This window comes from Ascidia mentula, chromosome 2 (assembly GCF_947561715.1).
Source record: "Ascidia mentula chromosome 2, kaAscMent1.1, whole genome shotgun sequence".
NCBI classification, from domain to species: domain Eukaryota; kingdom Metazoa; phylum Chordata; class Ascidiacea; order Phlebobranchia; family Ascidiidae; genus Ascidia; species Ascidia mentula.
The window spans coordinates 8,382,527-8,408,155 of record NC_138567.1 but is presented as its reverse complement, the minus strand read 5'-3'; the positions used below and the strand labels follow the sequence as shown (position 1 = coordinate 8,408,155).

At 42.7% G+C, this 25,629-nt stretch overlaps 5 protein-coding genes across 7 annotated transcripts; 2 read left to right on the top strand and 3 right to left on the bottom strand.

Moving 5' to 3' along the window:
• The first annotated feature begins 946 nt into the window (after nt 1-946).
• Nucleotides 947-17,394, top strand: LOC145888952 (uncharacterized). Its single transcript, XM_082979821.1, has 10 exons — nt 947-1,039; nt 1,220-2,175; nt 7,358-7,515; nt 10,099-10,331; nt 10,504-11,156; nt 12,834-12,960; nt 13,138-13,242; nt 14,137-14,342; nt 14,770-15,048; nt 15,879-17,394. Exons 2-10 carry the CDS (start codon nt 1,224-1,226, stop codon nt 16,355-16,357), a joined length of 3,192 nt encoding a protein of 1,063 aa, XP_082835947.1. The 5' UTR covers nt 947-1,039; nt 1,220-1,223; the 3' UTR covers nt 16,358-17,394.
• Nucleotides 17,395-18,470: 1,076 nt separating this feature from the next.
• On the bottom strand, nt 18,471-19,486 carry LOC145889806 (uncharacterized). The gene is made up of 4 exons (XM_082980842.1): nt 19,475-19,486; nt 19,119-19,241; nt 18,911-19,060; nt 18,471-18,773 (listed from the first exon to the last, which is right to left on the bottom strand). The coding sequence occupies exons 1-4, from the start codon at nt 19,484-19,486 to the stop codon at nt 18,471-18,473; spliced, it is 588 nt and encodes a 195-aa protein (XP_082836968.1).
• Nucleotides 19,487-20,198: 712 nt separating this feature from the next.
• LOC145889461 (uncharacterized) lies at nt 20,199-22,523 on the bottom strand. 3 transcript variants are annotated; one of them, XM_082980418.1, is made up of 7 exons: nt 22,395-22,523; nt 21,964-22,016; nt 21,578-21,713; nt 21,337-21,494; nt 20,897-21,272; nt 20,742-20,855; nt 20,199-20,674 (listed from the first exon to the last, which is right to left on the bottom strand). In XM_082980418.1, exons 1-7 carry the CDS (start codon nt 22,471-22,473, stop codon nt 20,619-20,621), a joined length of 972 nt encoding a protein of 323 aa, XP_082836544.1. In that variant the 5' UTR covers nt 22,474-22,523; the 3' UTR covers nt 20,199-20,618. The 3 variants fall into 3 exon arrangements, with proteins under 3 accessions (XP_082836544.1, XP_082836545.1, XP_082836546.1); XM_082980419.1 differs by having other exon boundaries at nt 20,742-20,846; XM_082980420.1 differs by having other exon boundaries at nt 20,742-20,828.
• Nucleotides 22,524-22,892: 369 nt separating this feature from the next.
• LOC145889556 (protein lethal(2)essential for life-like) lies at nt 22,893-23,718 on the bottom strand. Its single transcript, XM_082980534.1, has one exon. The coding sequence runs from the start codon at nt 23,627-23,629 to the stop codon at nt 23,057-23,059; it is 573 nt and encodes a 190-aa protein (XP_082836660.1). The 5' UTR covers nt 23,630-23,718; the 3' UTR covers nt 22,893-23,056.
• An 845-nt stretch (nt 23,719-24,563) lies between these two features.
• On the top strand, nt 24,564-25,173 carry LOC145888858 (body wall muscle protein HR-29-like). The gene has a single exon (XM_082979726.1). The coding sequence runs from the start codon at nt 24,646-24,648 to the stop codon at nt 25,165-25,167; it is 522 nt and encodes a 173-aa protein (XP_082835852.1). The 5' UTR covers nt 24,564-24,645; the 3' UTR covers nt 25,168-25,173.
• The last annotated feature ends 456 nt before the right edge of the window (nt 25,174-25,629 follow it).

Here is a 25,629-nt window from a genome sequence, read left to right as displayed (position 1 = left end):
AGTTTAGATAGTGGTGAGTCATAACATGGCGGCGGCAACGATTTGTGCCAAATGCCCCATTATGAAGCACGCATTTGCATTGTGTGTACAAAGCAATGCACGAACTGCGTTTAATTCAAAGGCGGGTTTAGATAAAACTGCACGACCTGCTGTTCAGTTAGATTTACACAATCCTGAACGTGGTGCAGAAGTAACAGCAATATGAAAAGGTTTTCTGTGGGAGCAAAAAAATCAGTTTAAAACAGATTATAGACAAAAGTTTGCAACAATGTTGAAGATTCGGTAAAGTGCTTTCAATAAAGGTAAATTAATGTGCTACTACATAGAACAGGATCCACTTTCGCGTATAAGTAGGCCCATCCAACGCGCATTAATGGACGGACCTTATGATGACGTTTTGCCTGAAACTTGGTTAAAGTTTAAACGTCGCTGGGCCCCAAAAGCTTTGCCATAAAGCTTAGGGTCACTGACAGTGCGTTCGGTAAAGTAATAGCCGGATCAATAGCAATTAAATGTTTTTTAGTGCGATGGTTGGTATCGAAAAACTGAATATACTATTGAACATTATTGTTGTTAGTTGTGTTGTAAAACTATAGAGCTCTTTTTAAATCTAACGCAAAAAAGCATCTATTGGGTTTAAAGTAGTGTCCAACTAAAGAGTCAACCATTTGCTTTGCCGGACATATTTAGCTCTGACGTATCACTAACGTTATTTCACATATCAGCAATGAAAACGTAGGTCGTTGTTGCAGTGTCTCGTTACAGGGGCTAGTGAGTTGGCAATTCAGCCCACAGGGCACAACTGCCGTTGTTGATGTTTTGCTGTGAATGCAAGTTTATCATCTGTCAGGGGGTTTGGCCGTTTCCAGGAATTCAACGCGTATAATGGGAAACGATGAATAAATTGTACGCGAAATTCAGCGAAAAACATGCGTGCGCATCGTCGGAATGACAACCAAGACGGAATAAAATCGCCAGTGTGAGTCTGCTTGTAGTGAGAGGAGTCGTAAAGGAAAGTAATCTTGCCCATATTGTTGAGGTCAGAAAAACGGTGAACTGGAAAGTAGAAAAAGTGCCTGTTGAAAACCACTTGGCAAAATGTTAACTGTCACAGGCGTGTGTGTCAATAAGAATGCGTTTTGAATTAATTATCAATTAATTTAAGCCATAAACAAAATTTGATGATGGATTTTTAACCGCAAGTTTTGTTGGTTTACAGAAGGATGAACGCATGTAGCAAAAAAAGAATGCTCAATGAAACCTTTCAAGATCTAAGCGCTTATGTGAATGGCGACAGTGAGATCATGGTACAGCAACCTACCGACCTGCATTACCTACAGAACTACCGCGAAGAGATGACGCTTCCACCATTGGAGAAATCTTTTCTTGGCGTGAGACACTCCAGGATCGATGACCAGTACAATGGACCTTGTCTTGTCCAGGACGATAGCACAGTCCTGTCCTACGATCCTTCCAAGCAAGAGGAAGGAGAACTAGAGCCGTTTTACATCTCATCTAATCAAGTCCAGGAGCAAAATGAAGCCACTCACTATCAGGGCAACATGGTACAGATAAACGGCATCACACAGTCCTGCAATGACTACTACTCGTCAAGTACAATGCACGATCCAACAAACTATGGTCCAATGTCGTTTACTGCCCTCTCGTTCTCCACTTCCAATCTAACCCTATGCTCCTCCACGGCTCCGAACCTTGTAGTCCACGATCGCGTTTTCGAAAATCCCACAACCTCAGCAGCCGCCACCTCAAATTGTAGCCTGACATCCCTCGAGAGTCTCGCGTCCTCCATCTCAACTTCCCCGCTTCTCGATCCGGACTTTTTTCGCTCGAACAAGCAGCGGCGACAACCCGGCGAAGGCGGCCGCGGGAAGCGCAACAAAGGGGCAAGGAGCCGAAGGGGGAAGAAGGGAAGAAAGTCGGAGTCCGGTGAAGACATTAACCTGGAGAAAACACCAGAGGGGGCTATGGGGGCCGACTGCAACAACGGATTGGAGCAAAATATGAAAACTGAGTGCAGAAAAGATGGGAAAACGAGTAAGGGGACCGGGTTTGAAGGACAGGTCGGGCATCAACAAGCATCAGCATTACTCGGTTCACGACGCGCGAGCGCCAGATCAGACGGGCCTGTGTACGCCGATCTCAAACCTACGAAAGGTATTTATACGATTTACCAAATATAGACAACAAAAGTACCGTTTGTCAGTGGTTGCATACAGGTGCTATATTATACTCACGCTGTTTGCAATCCGCTGTAATGGCACAATAACAAACATGCGGTAAACAAGTGATAAACGTGATTTGACCGCGTACGGCATCGGCATCCACCGTCGAATGGAATTTGCATCGTAATCTGAATTCTCTGGGTTGCTGTGTACAGTGTCGTAGTCCTACGTTGAGCAATATGATAGCATTACAAAGTCCCTGTCTAGCTCACGCGGATGCACGTGGCCGTCGGGCTATTTCGCTCTCTCTCGTTTGTTAAGTGAAGCGCGCGCAAACGTGACATGATGCGGGCAATCAATGCATGGGCTCGTGAAAAATGGTAGCTGTTCATCACAGAGGCCCTGCAACCGACTAGTATAAACAGGGTGGGGATGTTAGCTCAACGTAAAAAAAACAGACCCAAAGTTGCAGTCGGGTGCGGGCGTTCGCGGGCAGCGCCCCGGAATGGTTTGAGCAACTCCGGGCTCAAAGAAACAGAGTTATTTGTCAGCAGGGATAAAACGCAAGCTCAGATGTTGAACAGTTTGGGAAGAGCAGCGTTTCATTTATATTGAGAATACATTGTAGGTAAAGTGACTTTGATGGGATTGCGGATATAGAACGCCGGCGAGCGTGTGCCAGAAACGCCGGTGTTCCATCCCGCTCGGTATATATGCCGACGCGCAAAGTCACCTTGCGCGGTTTTTCGCCTATGGAAAAAAATTAACGCCATGTCACTGACTGATGTTGCGGGACCCTGTTGTCGTGTAACCTCCCTTGCGGTATTTATTACACCGCCTACAAGCGAGAGCTTCCGATATTGGGCGCCCTATCGCCATAACAACGCGGGCCCCCAGCTCCTGCAGTTTGCGCCGAGAACAATGACGATGATGTCCGGCTTGCGGATAGCTTTCTTAGTGCTTAGAGCTGGTGTGCATGCTGCACAAATAGGCGTGTGGAAAGCCTCTGGTGCAACCTGCGATACTTCAGTGTTTCGTTGATAAAAACATGACAAGATAGGGTTAGAGTATTCATTGCGTTGAGGAGAGTTGGCTTATATATCGAGTTGATTTCTTAGAGAAGCCAGTCAGGGCCATGTAGCTTTATTGTACGCCATTATACGCAATAGAATGGAGGATGTAAGGTGGTTCTTTTCACGTTCAAGTTATGAGGTACTGTATATGAAATTACGCTGCACCCGCTACAATAACACATGGTATCGGTCAAAGACTGTGGTAGAAGTATCGCTAGTATACGAACGGGATTTTTACTTCCGGCAAGCAAAACTTGGAAGGAGAATAGCTTTGACGTCATATATTTGCGGACCGCCCCCTTCCCCAATTGCTTAGGTCATGTGCGCGTAACTGCACATAGAGTGCGCCAGCTATCGTCACATGCACGTCAAAGCATCCTGTCTCCCATCCGCTTCGAAACAGTTATTAATATTAAGCAACAGGCAACGACCACTAGTCGACAAAAGCTCTTCCTATTATATTAACCTTGTCGGGGAAGGTCACCGCGGTGTTGCATGCAAATTCAGTCGGCAATGGGCAATTGTTCAGTTAGCGTGCTCCGTTTTGATTTGCAGGGCGTGTTCCATTCCAGGTTAAGTCGAAGTTCGAATGGCATAAGTTATTTTTTACAGAGTAAGGAATTTTTGTGATTTACAAGATTGCCGGCACGCGGCATTGAGTAAATATTTAAAAAAATGGTTAAAATTGAAAACTCCATGTCTTGTGCGAAGGAATGTGCACATTTTTTATTTGAAAGTGTCTTAGAATAAAATGTTGTTGTAATAGCAAAAGCGAAATTTAAAACAATTTGAATAAAGCTTCTAATCCACAGGGGGAACGGATAGAACAAGTGGTTTAGTGGTACAAGCAAACGTAACCCAAGTCACCCGGTTTCTCAAAAATGACAAATTAATTTTTAACTAAACGGTCATCTCCACTCTAAATACCGCAAGCAATTTTGCCAGAAAGGAAACAATTGATCATGTTCGCGTTTTGCGTAGATTCGCTGCTTAGGATGCGCATTTGACATTGTTGCGTGCTATTGCACAGAGTTGGGTTACAGATCAGGCTCATCGCCTGTACGTAACGGAGTCATCGCTGTTGTATTATGACTCCCGTACTGAAGTCAGTCCTGTACGTCAAGGAAGCAGGAGTCGCAATATTATTGAGAACTTACCACGCTACTACAGCATATAAGATATCTCGTCTCGCCTTGTGTTCCCTTACTAAAGTTCAGTTCAGGTTCTGTTGTTATTTGGTAAAGTTTTTTTTGCTTAACGATCAGGCGAAATTTCATTTAAGCCTTCAATCTCGGAAAGGTTTGATTTCCTTCAATGGCGAATTTGTTTTTGTACAACCATCGTAAGTGTTACTTTATCTATAGTTAGGCTAAGACATAAGCATGCTGCATCTGGAAATTCAAAATAGCTCTATACCGTGATTTTCCGTTCATGTGCGTTCTTATGACGAGCGAAAACCACTTATTACATTAGCGTGGAGGCTGTCACTGCCAAACTGGTTTAAAACTCCACACACTGTGGGCTGTTTGATCGCGACTCCTTGCGTAAGGTGATACAAATGGTGGCGCAGGAGTTGCCGCAAGGTACACGGGCTATATAGGATTTCCGACCACCGGTCGCCTGTGTTGCCCTCCTATAGTTTTCCCAGTGGCGGTAAAAATGCCTCGTTGTGTGACTGATGGTTAAATCATGATCCACGATACTCTATTCACGTTAGTTCATGTGCGGACACAATTCCTTTCGTTATTCTGTACAAAAGCGCCGCTTGGTGGCGTTCGAGTAAAAAAAATATTATTTGAACAAATAACATCACGTTTTTGCTAAAACATTTAACAAAAGGTGTTTTTTTCGAAATTTTTGTTTGAAACGATCATTCAATTATCCTTGCAGCGCAGTAATGTAAGTTTGGCAAAGAAAGGCGCAGCAACGGCAAAGTTTTACGGCGAAAAGATTCGCGCCACCGATTGTGCTTTCGATCATTTGCCGGGAAAGCGCCATTTCGCTCACTGCGCAATAGAAATTGCTTACGCCCTGAATAGGGATCGCGATTTTCCTGCCATTGTGTTCAACATGGTATGATCCGACTGACATGTGTCTCTTGCTGCAGCGGACTGGACAAGAAACACGCGTATGTTTCCTTCTCTGCTCATGTAAAAAGGAATAGCCGCAAACCTGCTTTCACGGCTAAACTTTAAGCAGCTTGTAAACGTTTTTTCCTGTAAGGGTCAATTTGTAGTGTTTGGCCGATGGATGCAATGTTTATTTAACGGCGGCACGTTCCGCTAGTTGGCAACAAACAAAAGCATTATCCCAAAGAATTTGCATAACTAATAGGCGACAATATTGTGGTGGAAGCAGCCCTGACATGACCCAGGAACACCGCAAAATCGTAAGATGTTCTCGTTTAATCGCGATTAATGAGTAAACTACCCGATCTACCACCGCAAAATCGTCACTCAACGATGGTGGCATGCAACACAGGTAGTTTTCTTAAACTAAACGCAATCACGACTGCTGGCGCTTCGCAAGCCAACGAAACCGACCCACAGAGGGACTCATCTTCTGCAAGCTTCTTCCTGTGCATTTCACCGGAGCTCGTGAGGATGCACACTGTGTTGGCTGCTGTGTATAGTCTAATGCAAGCGCCGCGAGTCCCACGATTTGTTTTCACATAAAAAAGCGCGCTGCGATTATGGCCGACTTTAATTGCGTGTGTGCAGCCTGACACAGAGCTGGTTGAAAGTTGCGCGGGTCTGAAATACTTGTCGTAAACAATATGACAGGGAGATGTGAAATAGAACTACAGAAGGTATTCAAGCATAAGCTGCGTACAACTGTTGAAAACTGTGAAGTGCAATTAGCGCTTTTTCCTCTGAAAAAATCCTGTGAACAGATTTTATTCTTTCAGTGCTGAAGTCGGACGTTTGTTTCGCGTAAACTGTAGTTGTCATAAATTGATCTGCTACCTGTTGTAAGTGACTGACATCTGTCAGTAATCATCTCATGCGACACTGAGCTTCTTGAATTTAAAACGAATGGCATCGCACCTGTATCATCAAAACGGTGAGGCGCCGCCTAAAGTCTTCTGTTTCCCTGGGCCAGAATACGGTAAGATATATTCCTTGGGATGACCAGGAATACAGAATAGAAAGAATAATTGAGACACGCATAGAGTTGTTAATTTTCATGTTCCAGAACTTGCTCGTTTGCATGCGGCTGATATTGTTAAGAATCCGCCGAACCATCATTTGTGTATGCAAATTTGACATAATGGACTCTCGGTGGTAAAAACGTGTCTTCTCGTATGTTACTAAATACTAACCACCCAATTCAAATGTACAAACAATATGTTTACGTTGAAAAGCGTTATAGTCTTTTGCAAGGTCGCTTATATGACTTTCTTCAATGAAAACGTTCAAAAATTACCAAATTACCTATGTACGGCGCAATGTTACACACACACTTTCGAATTTGCAGTCGCTTCTTTCTAGAAACAAAATGGCGGATGTTGTCATCGATACACATGAAGATTCGCCATTTTGATTTCCGCTTGTCTGTTTTCCAGAGACAAGCTAGCTTGACTAATTATAGGCGGGGATATTGATACAGCCTCTTGGTTGTATTGAAAGCCCATTATGTTGTTTGGAAATGTTATTTTGCACACAGTTGCCGGGAAGAAACCGTTTTACGTTTCGCTTTGCCGGGGAAACCACAGCGGTTTTAAATACGTATTACGTATCAGCATGATTAAAAATTAACCTTTAAGAGCACATGAAGTTTTGTTTTGAATTTATAAGAAGAGCTGTTGTGGACCGGACAGGTACCACAAAGTGGAATCTAGTGTGCCTGCTAGTGTAAAAGCTACCACAGTGCCACTGCAACAGCTGCACTGATGAGACCTCACAGGTCGAAACAGTGCGTGTACACACCCTGTCTGCAGCTTACCAATAGCTGTTGTTTTGTTCTACACATAATTGTGTTTTGGAAGAAAAACAGTTTTGTTCATACTTCGTTTTACTTGACATCACATTTATATTACCATAAGAAATTGGAGTTGGGTGTGGTATGTTTTAGGTAATGGTAAATGCTTTGTCTCCACAGCTGCTTGGCGTCAAAGCTGTACGGCAACATTGTCCAGTCCAGGCTCCGATTCGGGTTATTCGGACCACGTGGAGGCGCTGTGGGGTGGGAACAGAGTTAGTTTTCACGGCACCCACCAAAGACTCTCCATGCCACAAACAGACGGGGAACCTAATCAGGTTAGTTAAAACTCGACTGCTTAAATCATAAGCTCGTTTCACTACAGGTGAATAATGTCTAATTAGGTATTTTTAATTCGCGTTTGTATTTATGCGCTTAACTGCCCACCTGCTTACTAACCTTTCTAATTACAAACCGTTCAGTCCAATACAAAGCAAAACGCGCGGCATGCTATTTTAGTCCACTGCGCGAGGCCGAGACGCAGAAATCTGTAATTCGAACTGCGTCAGCAAGTGTCATGTTATCAATGCTGCTGCATCAGTTCAGCTTGTAAATCTACGCGCATCAAATCACTCCTGTAGCTCTGCTGCCAGCTACTATTTTTAGGAAAGAAATTTGAAGCAAAGAAGGGATAGAACAACGCGCAGTTACATAAGAGATTTAAAATCAAAGTTGACCTGAATATTTTCCGCAACTCAAGGGCAACTTAATGGATTTCCATTTTTCCACTGGAAGACGTGTCAAGCTTATGAAATAAGCTTCACAGGATTTATAGCATACCACCTGTTGTGAGTGGGTGAGCAAACACACGAACCGGGCAATACCTGCGTGTATCGACTGGGCCTGTTCCATTGTGTACGCGCACCTTTTCAGTGGCCGTCACTTCCTCTCATTACTTATGGCGTTATGCCCATGCCACGAGACCATACGATAACTTGTCACTAAGTAACCGTTATCTCGCCGTGTCCCACGCTTTCTGTCGATCGGGAGCGAATCTTTTTCCAGAACTGCACCTGTTGTTCGGCTGAGCTGTGCGGTGTCGGGTGTTTTGGGATATAGTTCTAAATTTGATGGCCGATTGCCTGCATCCGTTGGAACTGCACAGGGCTGGCCAACTGCACCACATCGCCATATCTTTAGACCGCTCGACATAATCCGGTTGGCAGAGCTCGGGCCAATTTTGTGGGGGATTATTTTGTATTTACAGCGGTCTAAATGAAACCGATTTCAGGGATTTGCAGGTGGTCGTTGTAAAATAGTTCACATTCCTACTAAAACCCCCGACAAAACCAACCGATAGTGTTGGAACGTAACTAAAAACACGGTGTTGATTTATTGCAAAGAATATTTTCTAAATACCAAAGTAACTTAAAAATTACTTTTTTAACAATAATGCAGATTTCTTTGCTTTGAAAAACCTGCCGCAATTTATAGTGTAGGGCCAAACACAACAGGACGAGTGCAAATACAACGCCCCTTATTAAAAACAATAAAATCAACATAACCGTCAGTGGGGTACAGGATATTGTTTACCACAACAGGAAATTATCGTCGCACGCCAACCGCCGGTAAAACGCATTTGCCAAAGTGCGCAAGCGGCTTCTACGCAACTTCGTGCGTCAGGAGGGCCGGGCGGTTCCGTCCCTAGGCGTGACGCACTACCGGTTCCACGGTCGGTTCCTTAAGCTGTCATGGATGCGATACATCAGGCGCCACCTTAATTGTCGACCGAGAGACTATGGGACAACAGGTGGGGAAGCGACAAATCCGCACTCACATAACAACGATGCGCGGAAACGGAAACTACAGGCGTGACTGGCTGTTAGTGGCCGTGTTAATCCATTATTTGAATCTCCGGTAGCGGACGCAGCTTCGCTAGAGGAAGACTTTTATTGCTCAATGAAAACGTCCCCAACCTGGGGTTAATGGGTTTACCATCGGTGGTTCGCACGTTCTTCATCCCATGGTTGTTTGGGGGTGAATTAAGATGAATTTGACATTTTATGGATGATTCCAACCAACAGAAATTTTGTAATACGCCTGTAGCAAAATTAAGTTTTCGCTTCAAATCACCGCAAAAAAGGCTCAATTTTTATTACCCTACATTCTTTTTTTGGATTACCCTACATTCCGAGAAAACCTGCCTTAAAAACATGGCAATACATTCCAATCGACATTCGATTACTTTCATGTTGTGCACACGTGGCAAATGCCGAATGAACATGACCAGCAAAGATGAAAGAGCTCTGTCCGACTAAACCTCGTTAATCCATACAAACAACACCCGACTGACATCAGTGATGAACTATACATAAAAAGCATTGCTCCGGGAGTCGCTACTAGGCAACTTAATCAAGTCCCTGTCAATCATGTACCTGCGTCGGTGGACAGCAAGCCGTCTTGTACTTCCCGGATTTCTGCAAACGGCTGCGACCCTTAATCGTCTAGGACGGGTGTTGTTGCTACACATAAAACCAAACCAAAATAAATGATACAGGCGATGTCGAGTTACAAGAAACGCGACACGGAATGAAATCCAAGTTAAAAAAGTTAATTCTGATGACACAATCTCTTTGTTGACGACTTGAAATGAATTCTTCGCTTCACAGCACACTCATATAAACCGAAACGATACAGACTGTTAAACAAAAAGACAACTCAAAACAGTAACAAAACATCGATTAATTTTCGCCTGTGAAAAAAAACACTCGTTGATGTTATTGAAAGGGACGTTATATCATCTTTGCAATACAGTTCTCCAGATCGATTGGCAGATAGCTGCAAACAAAAAGCGACATCGATATCATTGTCCTGAACATTTTCCTGTGAATTTTGTTTGTTTATCTTGGCATTTTGTGCAGGCATCCTACTCAGCAACATCTGAGATGACCGGAGGCGAAACTGCTCAACATTTCTACAACTTTGGCGGGAGTGCTGAGTACCCAGACAACCGCCTAGCCACCAGCGCTGCAGCCGTTCCAGAGGTTCACGTGTTTAAGAAGCCCGACGCCGTTCAACCACGCGAACCGAATGCTGGTTCCTTTTCACGAAGCGCCAATACACCTCATCATCATTCTCCCGATGCCAACAAACGGTACTTTGATTTGTCGTTTTAGTCGCCATCACTTCGCCACGAACTTAATCATGTCCATATAGGTTACTGAAAATGCACGTGTTAAGCATCCTAATTTATGACCAATCACAGGAGTTCGCAAATGCAGAAAAACAGGAAGATTATAACAAGCATTTATTTTTTTATTCGACAGGGGAAGTTTAAGTGAAAACAATGAGGTCATCGCCACCTACAGCACCAACAGCAGCACTGCCGGACCGCAGTTTGTTAGTTACGGTGGCTATGCATATCCAACATATGAGGGAGGACAGCATCAGCTTATCCCAGCATCTGTCAGTGAGTTTCAGGCCGAGTTGGCTGTTGCTCATGGCGAGAGCCTTTACACGCAGCTCAACGGCTCTCAAAACCCGGCAGAATTGAAAATGCTTCCCGATGGTCATCCGTACCACCGGAGTTCCACTACGCCCACCGAAAGCCATTCAAACTTGCCATATCTCTACGCAGAGGCGTCGGCGGTTGCACCGAATTTCCCGCAGCACAATATTGCCAACTCTGAACTCCACTCAAACGTGTCTCCAGGCGAGTTCTACAACCGGGAGCACTTCCAGTACCAGCACATGCTTCCTCAGGGAGTGATGCCCCTCGACGGAGCGTCGGCACTTGGCGTACCCAATAGCCAGGGCAAGTTCCCTCATGCAGCAGTCTTCGCCAACCGTCAGTATCGAAACCCGTTAGAGAATATCGCCGAGCGCGCCAAGATGAGGTTGCAGGACAAGGCCTACTTGCACGATGAGGCGATAGCGGTCAACCCGATTATCAATGTGCAGGAGCTCACCGGATACACAGGTAACATGGTTAGATTGTATAGATCAAAAGCCCCACACTTGTCGTTTGTCCAACAAACGGTGCGTCAAATTTATGTAAACGTCAACAGCGCTTTGAAGTTAAGTGACCACAAACTATTGCTCACAAACTGCGAAAGTTGGGCCTTTTAACGAGCCCTGAAAAATGACATTGCTGTATGTGCTTAGTAATTAAATGCTCTTCTGGCAAAAAAGAAAAACTAGTTGGGACGACGTTTCGGTCGTTATCCAACTGACCTTCATCAGGACAAATGAAGTCTAACGCATAACACAGCGATAAATAGTCAGGAGTGAAAAGAACAAAAAAGGGGCGAAAGAAGCACGAAAAAGCTAAAAGAGCGCGAAAAAACGTGGAGGCGGGCACAAAGCATTGACTGTAAGTGCATTTGCAATTATCAAACGAACAAGACCCGCAGAAGCTAAATAGCGTCCAAAAAACCTTCTGGCAGAGCGGAACAGCTGTTTAAGGTCCAATAGTTTCGCATAGATTGAGCGGAGGCTTGCGTTATCGCGGAATCGAAGATGGTTACACGGCAAATATGGGGCGGATGCTATTTGCAAATTTGCGTGAGTTTTCGGGCGAAAGCGCGGACAAAACTTTGAAAATATCCTCCCTCGCTTCTCGATTTGCACCACGACAACCCTCTTCCCATCCAGCTGTCGCTGACGCTTTGGGCGCGGCTCGAGTTGAAACAATTATAGTTTGGGTGCGGTTTGGGGTAAAAGTATGTGATCTTGATTTAAGGAAGTTTGGGTTTACCCTGTTGTGTGAACGGAAACTGGTAGCAATACACAGAAAAGCATGATTTCCAAAGGCATTACAACATTAAGTATTCGACTTTTGTTTGCACAAGTACACCCGTGACACTAGAGCTTACACTACTTGGTTTGTTAGCAATTGCTTTAACATTGTGGTTCGCCTCGGGTAATTTGTATCCAATTTGGTAGCCAGTCGATTGAAATCGACTACAAAATCACCATAAAATACCATAGTCTCTGTAGTGGCTAAATATAGCCAAGACCGTCGCACGTCACCAGCTGCATACTGGTGAGCCCTGATAGATCGAACACTTTGCGTTGTCTGTTTCAAAAAAGTAGACTAAGTCAATACATATGGATTCGTATGAGCGCAAAGCAAAAACTCCCCAGGACATGGAAACACACTTGGTGGAATCCGACATCCGGAGACGTAAAAGACCGATGGAAACCCCCAATGCATTAAAATGAAAATTTTTTGGCGCTTTTGTTTAATAACCGCGCTGTTAAATTCTGATGCCAGAGACGGATTGAGATTTAGTGAAACCGACACCACGGCCGATGACAGGACGAGTAAAGGCTTGAGAGTTGTACAAGCATGTATCGCGCCGCTCGTTTCACCGAAAAACACGGACAAGCTACGCGTGTCAGACGCGCGATTCAAGCTCCTTGCCATTATTTTAAAAGCACAGAGTTCTTATATCTCGGACCGGATGGCTTTAATTGTGGCCTCAATTTACATAGATAATTAAGGCGCTCATTGTTCGACTATTGTCGAATGTCACTTCAGACAACGTATTGTACGTACAGCAGCTCGTAGGCTTGTACTATACAGCTTGCCTTTTTCACATACATTTTTTGCTTATCTTTTCCTGTTGTAAGTTATATTTTATTAAAATTTCAGGCAACGGCCCGATTCAACTGTGGCAGTTTCTGCTTGAGCTCTTGTGCGACCCCACGTGTAAGCATTTGATCAAATGGACCGGAGAAACCTGGCAGTTCAAAATGGAAGAACCGGACGAAGTTGCCAAGTAAGTTGATTTCAAATATTCACTTGTTGCAGTGAGTGTTTTCAAAAAGAAATAAAATTAAAGTTTTAATTTCACTTTGCGACATCGTAAGGTATATCTAATTGTCTTGGAATAATGCAGTTCAGATGAATTCAACCCTTATGTTATATTTAAAACAACAACGTTTCTGTCATCTAGGCGCTGGGGTATGCGCAAGAACAAGCCGAAGATGACGTATGAAAAACTTTCGCGAGGCATTCGATATTACTACGACAAGAACATCATTGTCAAGTGCCCGGCAAGGTGAGATGACAAGTCGCTATCTCGATGCTTAATCACTGATATAGATACACGATTTGAGCTCCTATCGCAAGCGCACAGTTGGAGCGCGTGTAAGGAACGGGTACATTGACTTGTATTGAGGATGTTGCGAGCGCAACTGCTTTTGATGGACACCCAAACTCGCGCGAATTCGCACTTTCGGCCTCGCGAGCCGACTTCCCACATTCGTGTTCTGGGAATTATGTGCAGTGCTGGTTCCCAAGTCTTGCTAATTGTCCATTTGGTGCAATCGCGGCGAATGATAATTGTCACAAAACATATTCTGATCTAATTGATATCAAATCAGAATTTTAAATTTTAAAAGCTCCAGGCGAATTATTTTGCAAGCCTTTGTCTACAAACTGAAGACGAACAACCAAGAAATCTTTTGCAAAAAAAATATACAGAAGTGCCCAAACATAAAACGTTTCAGCAAAACCAACCTCCTGTGGATTACGTGTTTATACTTTATATAACCACGAAGAAAAGAGTTTTTTGTATTTGACAAACATGAATACCTAATTACACTAAGCAAAATGGCGGATGCTTTTGGGAGCGTCAAAAGGATCTTTCTGTGAAATTACAGAATTGCTGACAGACACCATATTTTTTTCCCTCCCTTGCATAACGATTGTTTGGTTTACTCTCATTTTTTCTGTTGTATTCCTCTCAGCAAAGTCATACCAGATTTTGAACCTGAGGAAGCGATATTAAGCTCACAAAAGCTCGTGCAAATGGAGTTTGTTTAACAGTCAGTCTCTTATTAAAACAATGCACCAGCAAGTACTGTAGGTATAGACCAGAGACTGACACAGCGCATTTGCGAAATTAAATTACATACCAGGCGTTTTAATGACATTTAAAACTTTGTTCCAGGCGATACGTATACAAATACGTGAACGATCTGGAGAAAATACTTGGAATCTCATCCACTCAGCTCCACAAGATGCTGGGGATCAAACCTCTTAATGAGGATGGGGAGGAGATCGTGACTAGCGACGTTGAAGTAAAAAGAGAGCCAGATTCCCCCCAACAAAGCTCACAGGGAGGTGGATCACCACAGGTCAACGCCAACACCCCAGGTATAAAAAAAACTAGGGCGCAAAAAGTGATGACAAGATTCAAAATACTCATATGTATTTTAAGTGCGCAATTTTATAGTAAACAACGGCGAAAAGTAGAAACACTGTGGGATATGTCAAGAAACCTTCAAGGTGAATAATATTCCGGGATACGTGAAATGTTGCGGAACACCACCATTTTGATTGGTGCCACTTGCGACATATACGACACTAGCGTAAACATAAACATCCTCATTTTAACAAAAATATTCGTTGAAGGCCGATTTTGTTATGTTGAGTGAATCGAACGATTTATCATTTTGCGCATTCAAGGATGATAAAGGTATCGAGAGAAAAACACTTAATATCGAGAGAAAAACACCAACACTATAAGCAAAGCGACAGGAAAATCATTATGCCAAATAACGTAGACGTTTGTCCGGTGCAGATTCAAATGACCAGGCCCGCCAAAACATACCACTCCATCCCGGTGAAGCAACGCCCACTACAGGATCGGTCGTGACTCGGCCTCTTTCCAACGGCCCATCGCCCACCATGCATTACCACCAAGCTCCCATGGCTCCGCAGCAACAACACCTGACGGGCAATGATACTTCCCCTGTGATAGGACACAACAGCAACACAGCCGCAGTTGTCAACCATTCCATGCCCCAGGTCGAGGCCGGGGTTTACACTTCGCCGCCGACTACACAACAGCATTTAGCAGGTACGGACGAGTGGTGACATGGCCGTTTTCCGGGAAGGAAGCGACTTATTGCTTGTTTCGTTGCTAACTAAACGACCTTGATCAATCGGCCGACGTTTCCCGTTGCGCCACGTGACTCTACATCCCTTGATTAAACAGGCGGTGATCGGAAAGGGTGTGAACGATGGTCTACGAAATGTAAACAAACGCCCCAGGCCATTTGTCGCACGTCTTTATGGGGGTATGATAAATGGATGCCTTGATTGTCTCACGTGCAATGATTGGGGAGTTGCTCTGATTGGTCGACTCACAAATTCGCGCTGATCACAACAACTTTTTATTCGAAGTTAAACCAAACCAATACCAATATCAATACCAATACGATTTTATAACCCCACATACAAATCGGGAAAAGGTAAAATTATAATTAAATAACTTGACAATCATGTTCATTAAGATTCAGTAGTTCAAAAAATTTTAAAACAATGTGAAACCTATAGTTTTAGCCGGACAATTGGACAGGTTCAGTGAATTCATCCAAGTTATAGAATCGGTAGAAAAACCATGCAGTGTTTAATGACAAATATCCGACTGCTTGCCATGTTCGTCCGTTGATAAGAGGAACCTGCCAGTTTACCCCGGTTTAAGCCTTCCCATGCGGATGGATATATCCTACACTTTAACGCGGTGTGGATCGTTATAATCGATTTCTCATTTAGCCTGTGGCACTTTAACGTTTCCCTGGTGTGAAGCTAATCAACTAATAGGCAAATAAGAGTTTGTGCCGGGAATTCATTGAGCAACTATACCTGTTTTGTTGATGTGCATCCAACCCTCTTGTGTTCATGCAGTCTCCACGCATCCCAAAGCGAACTTCGACGAATGGATCGCGGGTATTTCGACCAACTGCAGTATCCGCGGCACTGACGTTATGGAGGGTCAAGAAAAGGTGCAGCAACACCAGCAACAACACGTGGTACAACGCCAGCACTCCATGCCTTGCAGCAGGAGCTCGCCGTTGGTAGAAGTGCACAACTCCAGTGCTACGCCACCTGCCGGCCATGTAGTTCCAGATATGGCAAACCAAGCAGGTCACTACACAGCAATGCAGGGTGTCGACGACGCAGGCGAACTTGTGCAGCTCAGCACCAGTGCCAATAACAACAACAACAACCAAAGTCCGCATTCTTCGAACAGTGTCTTTGACAGAGAAGAAAGAATGGCACAGGAAGGTAGACGTTTTAACACAGGAGTTATCGTTCGACCTGAAGATCGCATGATGTACCATAACGGACGCCTTCCACTTTGCAACGGCCAGCAGCCAGTTTAACACACAGTGCGTGATTTCTAACTACACCGCGGTGCCATATAGTTGTTGGCTGGTTGGGCTCATAAAGCTGCAGTCGTACAAGAAGTGCCACGAAAAAATGTAGACTGGAACTGAGTTCAATGTTTGCCTTGCACCCAGTGAGTACAAACGTACTGCTGGTTATCGGTAACAGTCAATGTGCAATCTTTCTGAGCTACTTGTCTCCTTGTAGGTACCGTTATTTTCCCTTGGTACTACTAATCTGGCCAGATTTCCAATCATAATTTTTTTATGGTTTCACTAGCGTTTTTTCACTTCGTTTTTGGTTTGTTTTTAGTTGAACGCGCGTTGTCTATAGTTCGTCAACATTTTCAAGCGCTGGTTTCTCCTCAAAACGTTTCGTTTCCAGTTTTTAAACACCCTCTTTATTTCTTGTGCAGTGGTTCAGTTGCTATAAAATGCATGGGATGGCGTATATTGTACCACAACCTTATGCCGCCGTTACACATTGTTCTCATAAGTTCAAGCGCCCTGTGCGTGGTTCTTCCGGTGCCAAACGACCACTATTTCCAACCTATTAATTCACACATATAACCACATTGAACACATACGTCCACACATTTGATACAACATGGTTTAAAACACATCTACGACTCACGGTGTTTTGCTTAGCGTCTTACTCGTTGATTTCGCGTGGGTTTTTGTATTTGTTCTTTTCGCGTAATAGGACTTTCCGATTTTCTTCTGTCTTGCCAATCGACAAGTGTCGTAGCCGCTTATACGGTACGTTTTGCGTTGTTCGACTTTTGTACAAAGAAGACTTTTAGGTACGCTTATGCCGACGGAGAAAAATAATACCCCCAAATTGTCGCGCGCAGAATTTCCCGGAATGCGTTCGGCAGCTGGCCCCACGGACCAACAAGCTGGCGATATTTAATGGTTTTTGTTCCGCGGTACGCAGAATGCCTTTTTGCTTTTGCTTTTCTCCATTTTTCGTTTGATGTTTGTACATAGGCGAGCGTTGTAAATTTACATTATCCACGACGGAATACAATGCTTTCAAACGAGATGACTTTGCACTAACTTTCAGATTTGCATATAGAATACCGGATAATACCTCGAGTAATAATACTGATGAACAATTTACAAGAATGTGAAACAAGTTGCTTTACTTGAGCAACATGCGCTGTTCTGCCACAGAGGCAACATAGCTATGGTTTTCCAAAAATATATATCCGTTCTTACAATAAACAGACAGGCCCATACCGAAGAAAACATTGACATGTTTTATTTATTTTCGTTTCGGCAAAAACTCATGCCATTATCAGTTCAAATATGGCTGTTGGTTTGTATGACAAACTTGACATAATATCGGTCATTTTGGTAAAGGCAGACTAACAGGAGAGGTTTGGATTACGAGATCCCCCTTGTCTAGTCTATTGGATGTATTGAGATCTTCACCACATTAAATTTAATTATTCATGAGCGATGCCAGCATCGCATTTCGGCGCCCGGCCGATTTCGCAATGCGTTGCGGTGTATGATTAATTCATGCCGTCAAATTAATTATGGGTGGGGATGATATTGAACCGCAGGCAATTTGGCACCCGGCCGCAAGCAACACTCCCTTGAAACAAACATACCTGTGGATTGCAAATCAGATACAGTTTTAGTCTAAACGAGACGACAAACATAAAGACACTTGGTCTAGTTTATGCCAAAATGGCTTGGTATGTGCAAATTTATTTTTTCGTATATAAGCATATATCATACAGTAAGTTACACCTCGCTATAAGCCAGTAAAAGAGTTTCCATAAACCGTGGTTGCTGACAGTACGCAAAAGTGGTTTGGCTCGTAGACGGCATATGTGCAAAGAGAATACATGACGGTTGAGCAAGAGGAAAATACAGAAAAGGGCGCGGTGGTCGTTTGTTACCGACCGCCGTTTTTCGTCGAATCGGAACAACGTGTTGACTTTCGCACAATCAACGGGCGGTGGCCGCTTTCGACGAAACGAAAGCTTGTTGACAAATAAACGCGCGACCGCAACAGCTGTTGCTGCCATCGTCGTTAAAGTTTCCGTTAAAAAGTTGGCCTCGGCGCACAACAACGCATTAAACTTTCATACACACATCAAATATCGTCCTCATCACTCACAACCGGTGGAAGTTTTCCTCCTTGCCGCTTTGCTCGTCCAAACCTGTTGTAGCCGCCGTTGGCAGACGGTTCAAACGGCGTGTCTTGGTGGTATCCATTCGGTCTGGCGTAGATTGGAGGTAGCTTAACGTAATGCGAGAGCGACGGCGCTACTTGGTAGTGACTGGCGTCACGCAGGTTGGTTAGATGCCGTCGATCGTCCTCAGTCCACGAGTACGAATCCTGTTGTATTTTCGAACGCGGACCCCAGGTTCTCAGGTCGTGTTTGTTGTAATGTTGCTGTTCAAAAAAAAGCACGTAAAATGGACCATTTATAAATACAAATACACAAAAGAGCCATGCGAAAAGCATTTGATTTACATAGCAACATCACTTCTGAATAAAATTTGTTCAACTACGTGGTGTTGCTTTCGTACCTTCGACTCAGTATGCCATTCATTTACGCAGCTTCCCAGTGACAAAGTGGACTCAAGCATTCCGCGGCGCCGAGAAGAAGCCATTTGCCGGTCGCCTGTCACCTCCTTGCCTTGGTGGTTGCTACCGTTTAATACTTGTCGCTGTATGGTCTGCGCATACATTATATGGTTAGTCTTGGGAAAATGAATTCAGTCACTTTAATTGAACCTTATTAGTCGTTTCCCATTCGTCCCTTCCACATCCCAGCACTATGTTGCTTGCTCTGGGGTCGGTTCGCTTGTAGCGCGTGGTGCGTGAGGGCTCCATCTTGCGGGCTGAGCGGCTTGACTCCTTTAGCACAAAATGTCGAGTACGAAATAGGCAAAACTAACAAGGACGACGTTGTTTTGAGAGAATATATTGAGTGAAATTTGACTGATAATTTTCGAAGAGAGCCAAAATAAAATCAAAATGGGAGAAAGTATTTTCAAGATTCAAAGCTTTTTAAACAAATTTAGTTGCTTCATTATCTTCCCTAAATTGTTAAAATACTTTAAAAACAGTTTTTGAATCACAAAACTTACCAAATACTCCATCTCCAGCGAATGATTTTAACTTTTATAACAAAGTTTTCCAAAAATTGAGAAGGTGGATTTGGTCACGACAAGCAATGCTTGACCTGCCCCTCAAAATAACAAAAAACATTAATCGCAAAACTCGTCAGACGACAGCCCAGTGAGTAGTTCTTCCCAGCGAAGAGCACTTCTCGAAATGTTTTTATGAAGCCATGGAATTTGACGTATCGTGCAGAGGTTATGCATAATGCATGGTTTGGAGCCAATAAGCCGGGCGCATGTAAACCTCCCCTCAGCAAAATGATAATAACATTTCTTCACTAAGTAACGGCCTGACTACAGAGGCCTTTTCTCTCTGTTGATAATGCTTTCACAGCATTTGTTTCCACAAAACAAAAACGCACGGTGACTACTTTGCAAAAAACAACAATTCAATTTGCCACATTCCAATCGATTTTTATTTATTCCGCGAAATAGGCAAAGTCGGAAGAGCAAATTGTGTTTCTTAAATAGCTTTTACATCAGTGGTTCTAAACCTTTTTTCCATCATTTTCCAATTTTAATTTAAAGGGAATCCTTTTTTAAATATTACATTTGCGCTATATCTGTTTAACATTTTTGACGGCATTGCACGTCCAAAAAACAAGTGTTCGTCTCACGGTTAACAGGGAACATTAAAGGTTTTTTAATGTTTTGGTGCAGACTTACCCACCTACAACCCTATAACTTCCCCAAAATAGCAATTTTCATAAATTAATACTACAGAAGTGATAAGATCGCATGTTCTGAAGGGTAGTTCCACATTCTACATAACCAGGAACTGGGCAACCAGTTGAGTGGTTCATGGACTGGTTAGCCGGAGGAACGGTTATACTTGTAGCCTACTTAGTTGGGAGAAAGAAAGATGATACGACCCAGGGCATTTGCGCCTACATCACGTGCAAGGGGAACAAGTCGATACAGCATACGCGGTAGCGGAGAATTATCAATTCCGACAGTACCGAAACAAGCCGCTGTATAGCGCCACTCAACGGTTGAAGTAAAATTTGCAGTGGTTCATGCTTCTATCTCTTGTGGACCAAGGGCAGCAACACCATAATGCCTCTTGTGATGTTTTAGAATCGACTACGGGTGTGCATTACGCAGCGTTGTATTACGAGATGATTGTGTCAAGCCAGTCTTCCAAATCTTCTTCTGCTTCATTTGTTTCTGATGAGAGAAAGTGTTGACAAATTATAGCAAAGACAAACTACCGATACAAATATAGTAAACGTACCTTTTGCAGAAGTTGTTACATCTGTTGTTGAGGATGTGTTTTCTGCAGGATTTTCTACTACTTTGCCTATTTCCATTTTTTCTGATACTGGAGATGCAACGTTTTCTGTGGGAACTGAATCAATTACCTTTCAGACTTGGCTCAGTAAAACTCACCATTTGTTTTGGGTTTTCCAGGAATCTCAGTGTTAGATAGTAAATCATCTAGGTCACATTCAAGGTCATCTAGATCACACTTGAGGTCATTTGTAACACTTGAAACTTCACCACCAGGCTTATCCTCAATATGATTAGTAGTGGAGGGTGGCTTGTTATTTATCAATGATGCTGTTTGATTCAGCGGTTCAGGATTTTTATCAGTAGAATTGTCCTGACCAATCATCATTTTCCTATGATGTGTTTCAGTTTGTTTTGTATTTGGCAATTTGAAATCAAAGGCAGTTGAATCCACAAAAACATCTTTCACCATTTCACCTTGGAAATCTTCGCTTGGTATAGATGGATTTTCACCCAAAATTCGCAAGAGACTTGGCTAAAAAAACATGGTTTTGTAGGTTCTGCAAAAACTGTAGTTGTTTTCAGTTAATAAAACTTACATCAAAACCACTGGGATCAAAACCAAAACGTTGGCAGAATGAAAGTTGTGACAATGCAATGGCTATGCTGTTGCAATCAATGGTTAATATATCATCAACATCATCACCAAGTTCCCATTCTCTTTCCTCTTTTAGCTTTAGATGAGACCCGGACTCACCTTAAGTGCCAAAGTGAGATTACAATTAGTTTAATACATTTAAAATAGAATATAAAAACCCACATACATATTGGTGCACTTACTTGCATATGACATGAGAACATTGTAATCTTCGCCGATTTTTGCTGACCCCTGCTCATCTTCCTCATACTTATCCCAGTTTGTCTGCACCTTCCTTTTGGCGTAAGATTTAAGGAGCTCTTCTTGATCAATTGCCTCCTAATCATCAAATTGTATATTATTGTTTACTCACAGAATGTACGTTTGAAAATAATAATGATAGACCTAAACACAGTTCCAAACACACTTTGGAAATGTTACTTAAAAAAAATACTGCAATTTCAAAAATAATTTCATGTAACAAGCAAGCAAAAGTTATTGCTTTAAATGTGAATTAGCCTTTACATCAATAGCATCAAGTCTTATTTTTCTGCACAACTCAAATGTATCATGGATGTCATACGCTTACTGGAGTATTCTGAGTGGAATGTTGCTTTTTCTCAGATGCTTGGTTTTGGCCATCTGAACAAAGAGCATTAGTTTTTTAAAGTGAGCTGCAGACAAGGTCACTGTTTTGATCTAACAGCATTAGTTTTTGTTTGCAGTGGGTGCAAACTATGAGCATATATACAAAATTCCATCGCATTTTCTACATCGATATCGTGTTTTATGCTTTTTGCGGAAGAGCTTGTGAGTGTTTCGAATATAAAAAAATGGCTTCGGATTTCTGACTAATATGGCAAAACGAATTGCTGTATTTATCAACATAACCTTAATCGGTAAAACTTTAGTTTTAGAATACAATTCCGTCAATACTAGAGACTTATCTATTGGAAAAAATAAGCGTGTTTGTAAAACTAAAATGTCAAATTTGGATAAAGCTCTAACTTTTCAAGGTACCTGATTTTGATGAGGATTGAATTCCATGTTTCTTCTTGTATTGAGAACTCTTCTTCTGTTTATGTTGATCAGGTCTCATATTAAATGCCTGACGTCACAGTCCGCAACAAACAAAATGCAAATGCAAATTTTTGGGACTTTCCCTGCCTAACGCGCACGGCGACACGCGACAATGATCACGTAATCATTTTTGTGCAAGCGCCTTGTGTTGGTTGCAGACCAATTATTCTCAATAAGCTATAATAACATACTTTGTGCTAACACTGCTTGTTCAAATACTGGTGTGTTTCTTTAGTTTGTCATTATTTTGTCGAGGAAAATTGGTGGCAAACAAATGTGAAAATATCACCAAACTATCGAGTTTAAATATAGTTTGTCGGGTTCGTCTTTCTGTCAAATGCAGTTGTACTGTCAATATTTTCATTAATTTTACCAACTGAAAAGTTAACTTCAACTTGCATTTAGCTATGACTGATTTAACCTTCCCCACAACTCAAGTTGTTTTTAACTTTCTACGTTCACTTTATTAGAAACATCATGATATCGCATTCACCAGCGTAATATTGGATATAATCACCAGTATGCAGCAACGAACAAACAAACATATGAATACTACAAAGAAATTATATGTATTTACAACAATGTGCCACAATTACAATTTTTTAAGATTCCTCAACTGCCTCCATCTTCTCCACAGAAATCGGCACTTCTTTGGTCTCCTCGGGCGGTGGGAGCGACAGCAGAGGCGCCTTTAGCTTCAGAACGCCCGCGTCGGTGAGGCTTGACGTCAGAGCCTCGACGTTGACGTTGTCTGGAAGTACGATGCTTCTGTGGAACTGACGCCGCGAGTAAGATTGGATATCCTCTTCCTCGTGGTTATCTTCCATCTCTGCATCAATCACCACCTTCTTACCGATCGTCTTCACTTTGATATCGCCCGGTTGGAAGCCATGCACGTGGAAATCGCACGTGAAGGTATTGGGGTCGCTTTCCGCAGCCTTTTCTACCGCCATGGATGTGCCGGATGCATCCTTGTCGCCAAATGCGTTACGAACCTTGTCTTCGTCCAGGAACAAGGGAAGGTGTCGGAGAAACCTTTCCAAGTCAGTAAACGAATCGTTGCCTCGTCTTCGAAGTCCTCCCGGTCTTCCTGGCATGACCATGAACGGGTCAAGCCAGCCTGGCGAATAAGGGTGTCTAATATACTCCCACGACAATGCTCTTGGGTCTGTCATGACTTCACTACAACTGTCAAATTCTCTTACAAACTTCAGTACTTGCCGCAGAAAATAGTATGCGAATAACAGGCAGCGCGCTCATTATATAGCATCAAGTGCGGTAAACACAAGCGATTGGTCACGTACGCATTGTGATTCCGAAAATTCTCGAACTGTACAGAGGTCTCTGGAATGTAAATAGTAAAATTTTGCACTAAAAGTCAAAACAACATTGTTTTTCGAAATAAAAGACATAATGCTATCCTATTTTTTTGATATCTTGTACCAAAGAAACGTTTTCTGCAACCAAAAACACTTGTTTGACACCTGGCGTTTTGAAACTTTGACACGCCGTGTAAGGTGTAACGTGTTATTTCTGATCTCCACACGTCTACTCACGTGACTACCACGTGCGCACACAGAACGAAAACAATTTGCGATAGGTACAAACAAGAACGTTTTATTACTTTCTGTCACAAGAATTATCGGAAAGTTTGCAGAAATAAACTGTGTTTATTTCTTAAGGCAAAATACTACTTCAGTGTCAAGTGGTTTTGCCATTTCTTATATTTCAAAAATTTTGCTGCTATTTTTGCCAGGAATAAGTAAATTGTAATCATACTCCTAGCTTATCTACGTCAACGTGCCAATAAGTAAATATAGCATTCATTGAAGCGACGTTTAGCCTAGTATGCAAAAAAACCTTAGCAGGGTTAACAGTGAATATCTAATTAATTAACAATTGACCAATGAAAACCGAAAAAAATAAATTCAATTATCGCGATCGCCGTTTACCAGTCTTGATATTAGTCATGTTATAAAACGCATTATTTAATTCTTTAGCTTAAAAAAAATCTTAATTTAAAAAATTTTGATACGCCGTGTTTTGTTTTTCACAACGTTGCATCATAGAATTGCCGCAACGATTCTGGAACATTCAGGTTCTTTTGCATTTCAGATTTAAAACGTTTTCCGTCGAGTTCGGGGCCTGTGCAGAAGAACTTTGACATCTGTAGAGTTGTGTTTAAAAAATCATGTCATTCAGACTGCTAACCCCGTTGTACCGCAACTGCCGAAGATTTCCAAGATGGACATCGCGGGAAGTTGGGATTTGGGATCCTGTTGTTGAGATGGAAAGCATGATGCGAAGATTGCCGCGTTTCTTTGATTTCCCCGAGTTCCCACGTATGTACAACGAGCTTGATGGCCGCGGTTGGTCCCAAGATGGATCCCACGGGTCCCTATTCGTCCGCCAAGTGCCCCTGCGAGGGTTTGAACCGGGTGATATCAAAGTTAAAATGGCGGGCAACAAGTTGGTAGTCGAGGCCAAAAAGGAGTTGAAGGAAAAGGGCGGAGATGAAACATTTACCTCGCAGCAGTTTTACTCTTCACTGACTTTGCCCGAAAACGTGGACTTAAAGAAGGTCAGCACCAGCATAAGCGAGGCTGGCAATTTCAAAGTAACTGCCCCACTTCTTCCTGTTGAAGATGTTGTGGAAACTGAAACAGAAATACCAGTTGCCTTTGAACAGGGTAAAAAGGAAGGAGAAAAATAGTTAAGAGGAATAAGTGTTTTTTTGGCTTTCTTGACCTTTCACGTCTGTTGGAAACTGTTGCTGTAAATTTTTGCGTTGTAAAAATGTCTAAAAATTGCTTGTTGGCAACAGTAGTCATCCAGTGGATTAATTTGTTGATTATTAGTAGTATAAGCATGGTTACAATCGGCTTGGACCAAATAAAATAAGTACGCTACTTATTGATACCGAAAGTAATGAAAATTTTTAATTATTCTAGCAATTTTGACTGATTTTGGAGGCTACTATTAATTACATCAAAGTCATGGAGACGTACAGCGAAATGGGTGTCTCTATATCCACACTATAAACAAAATCAAGCACGAAAAAACGAAACATAAGCAAACTCCTTTGAAATTTGCGCATGTATTTTTGCATGTTCTTAAAACTAGGCACAAAAGTATTGAGAACGAAATGACAATCCTCGGTACATGAGGTATCACG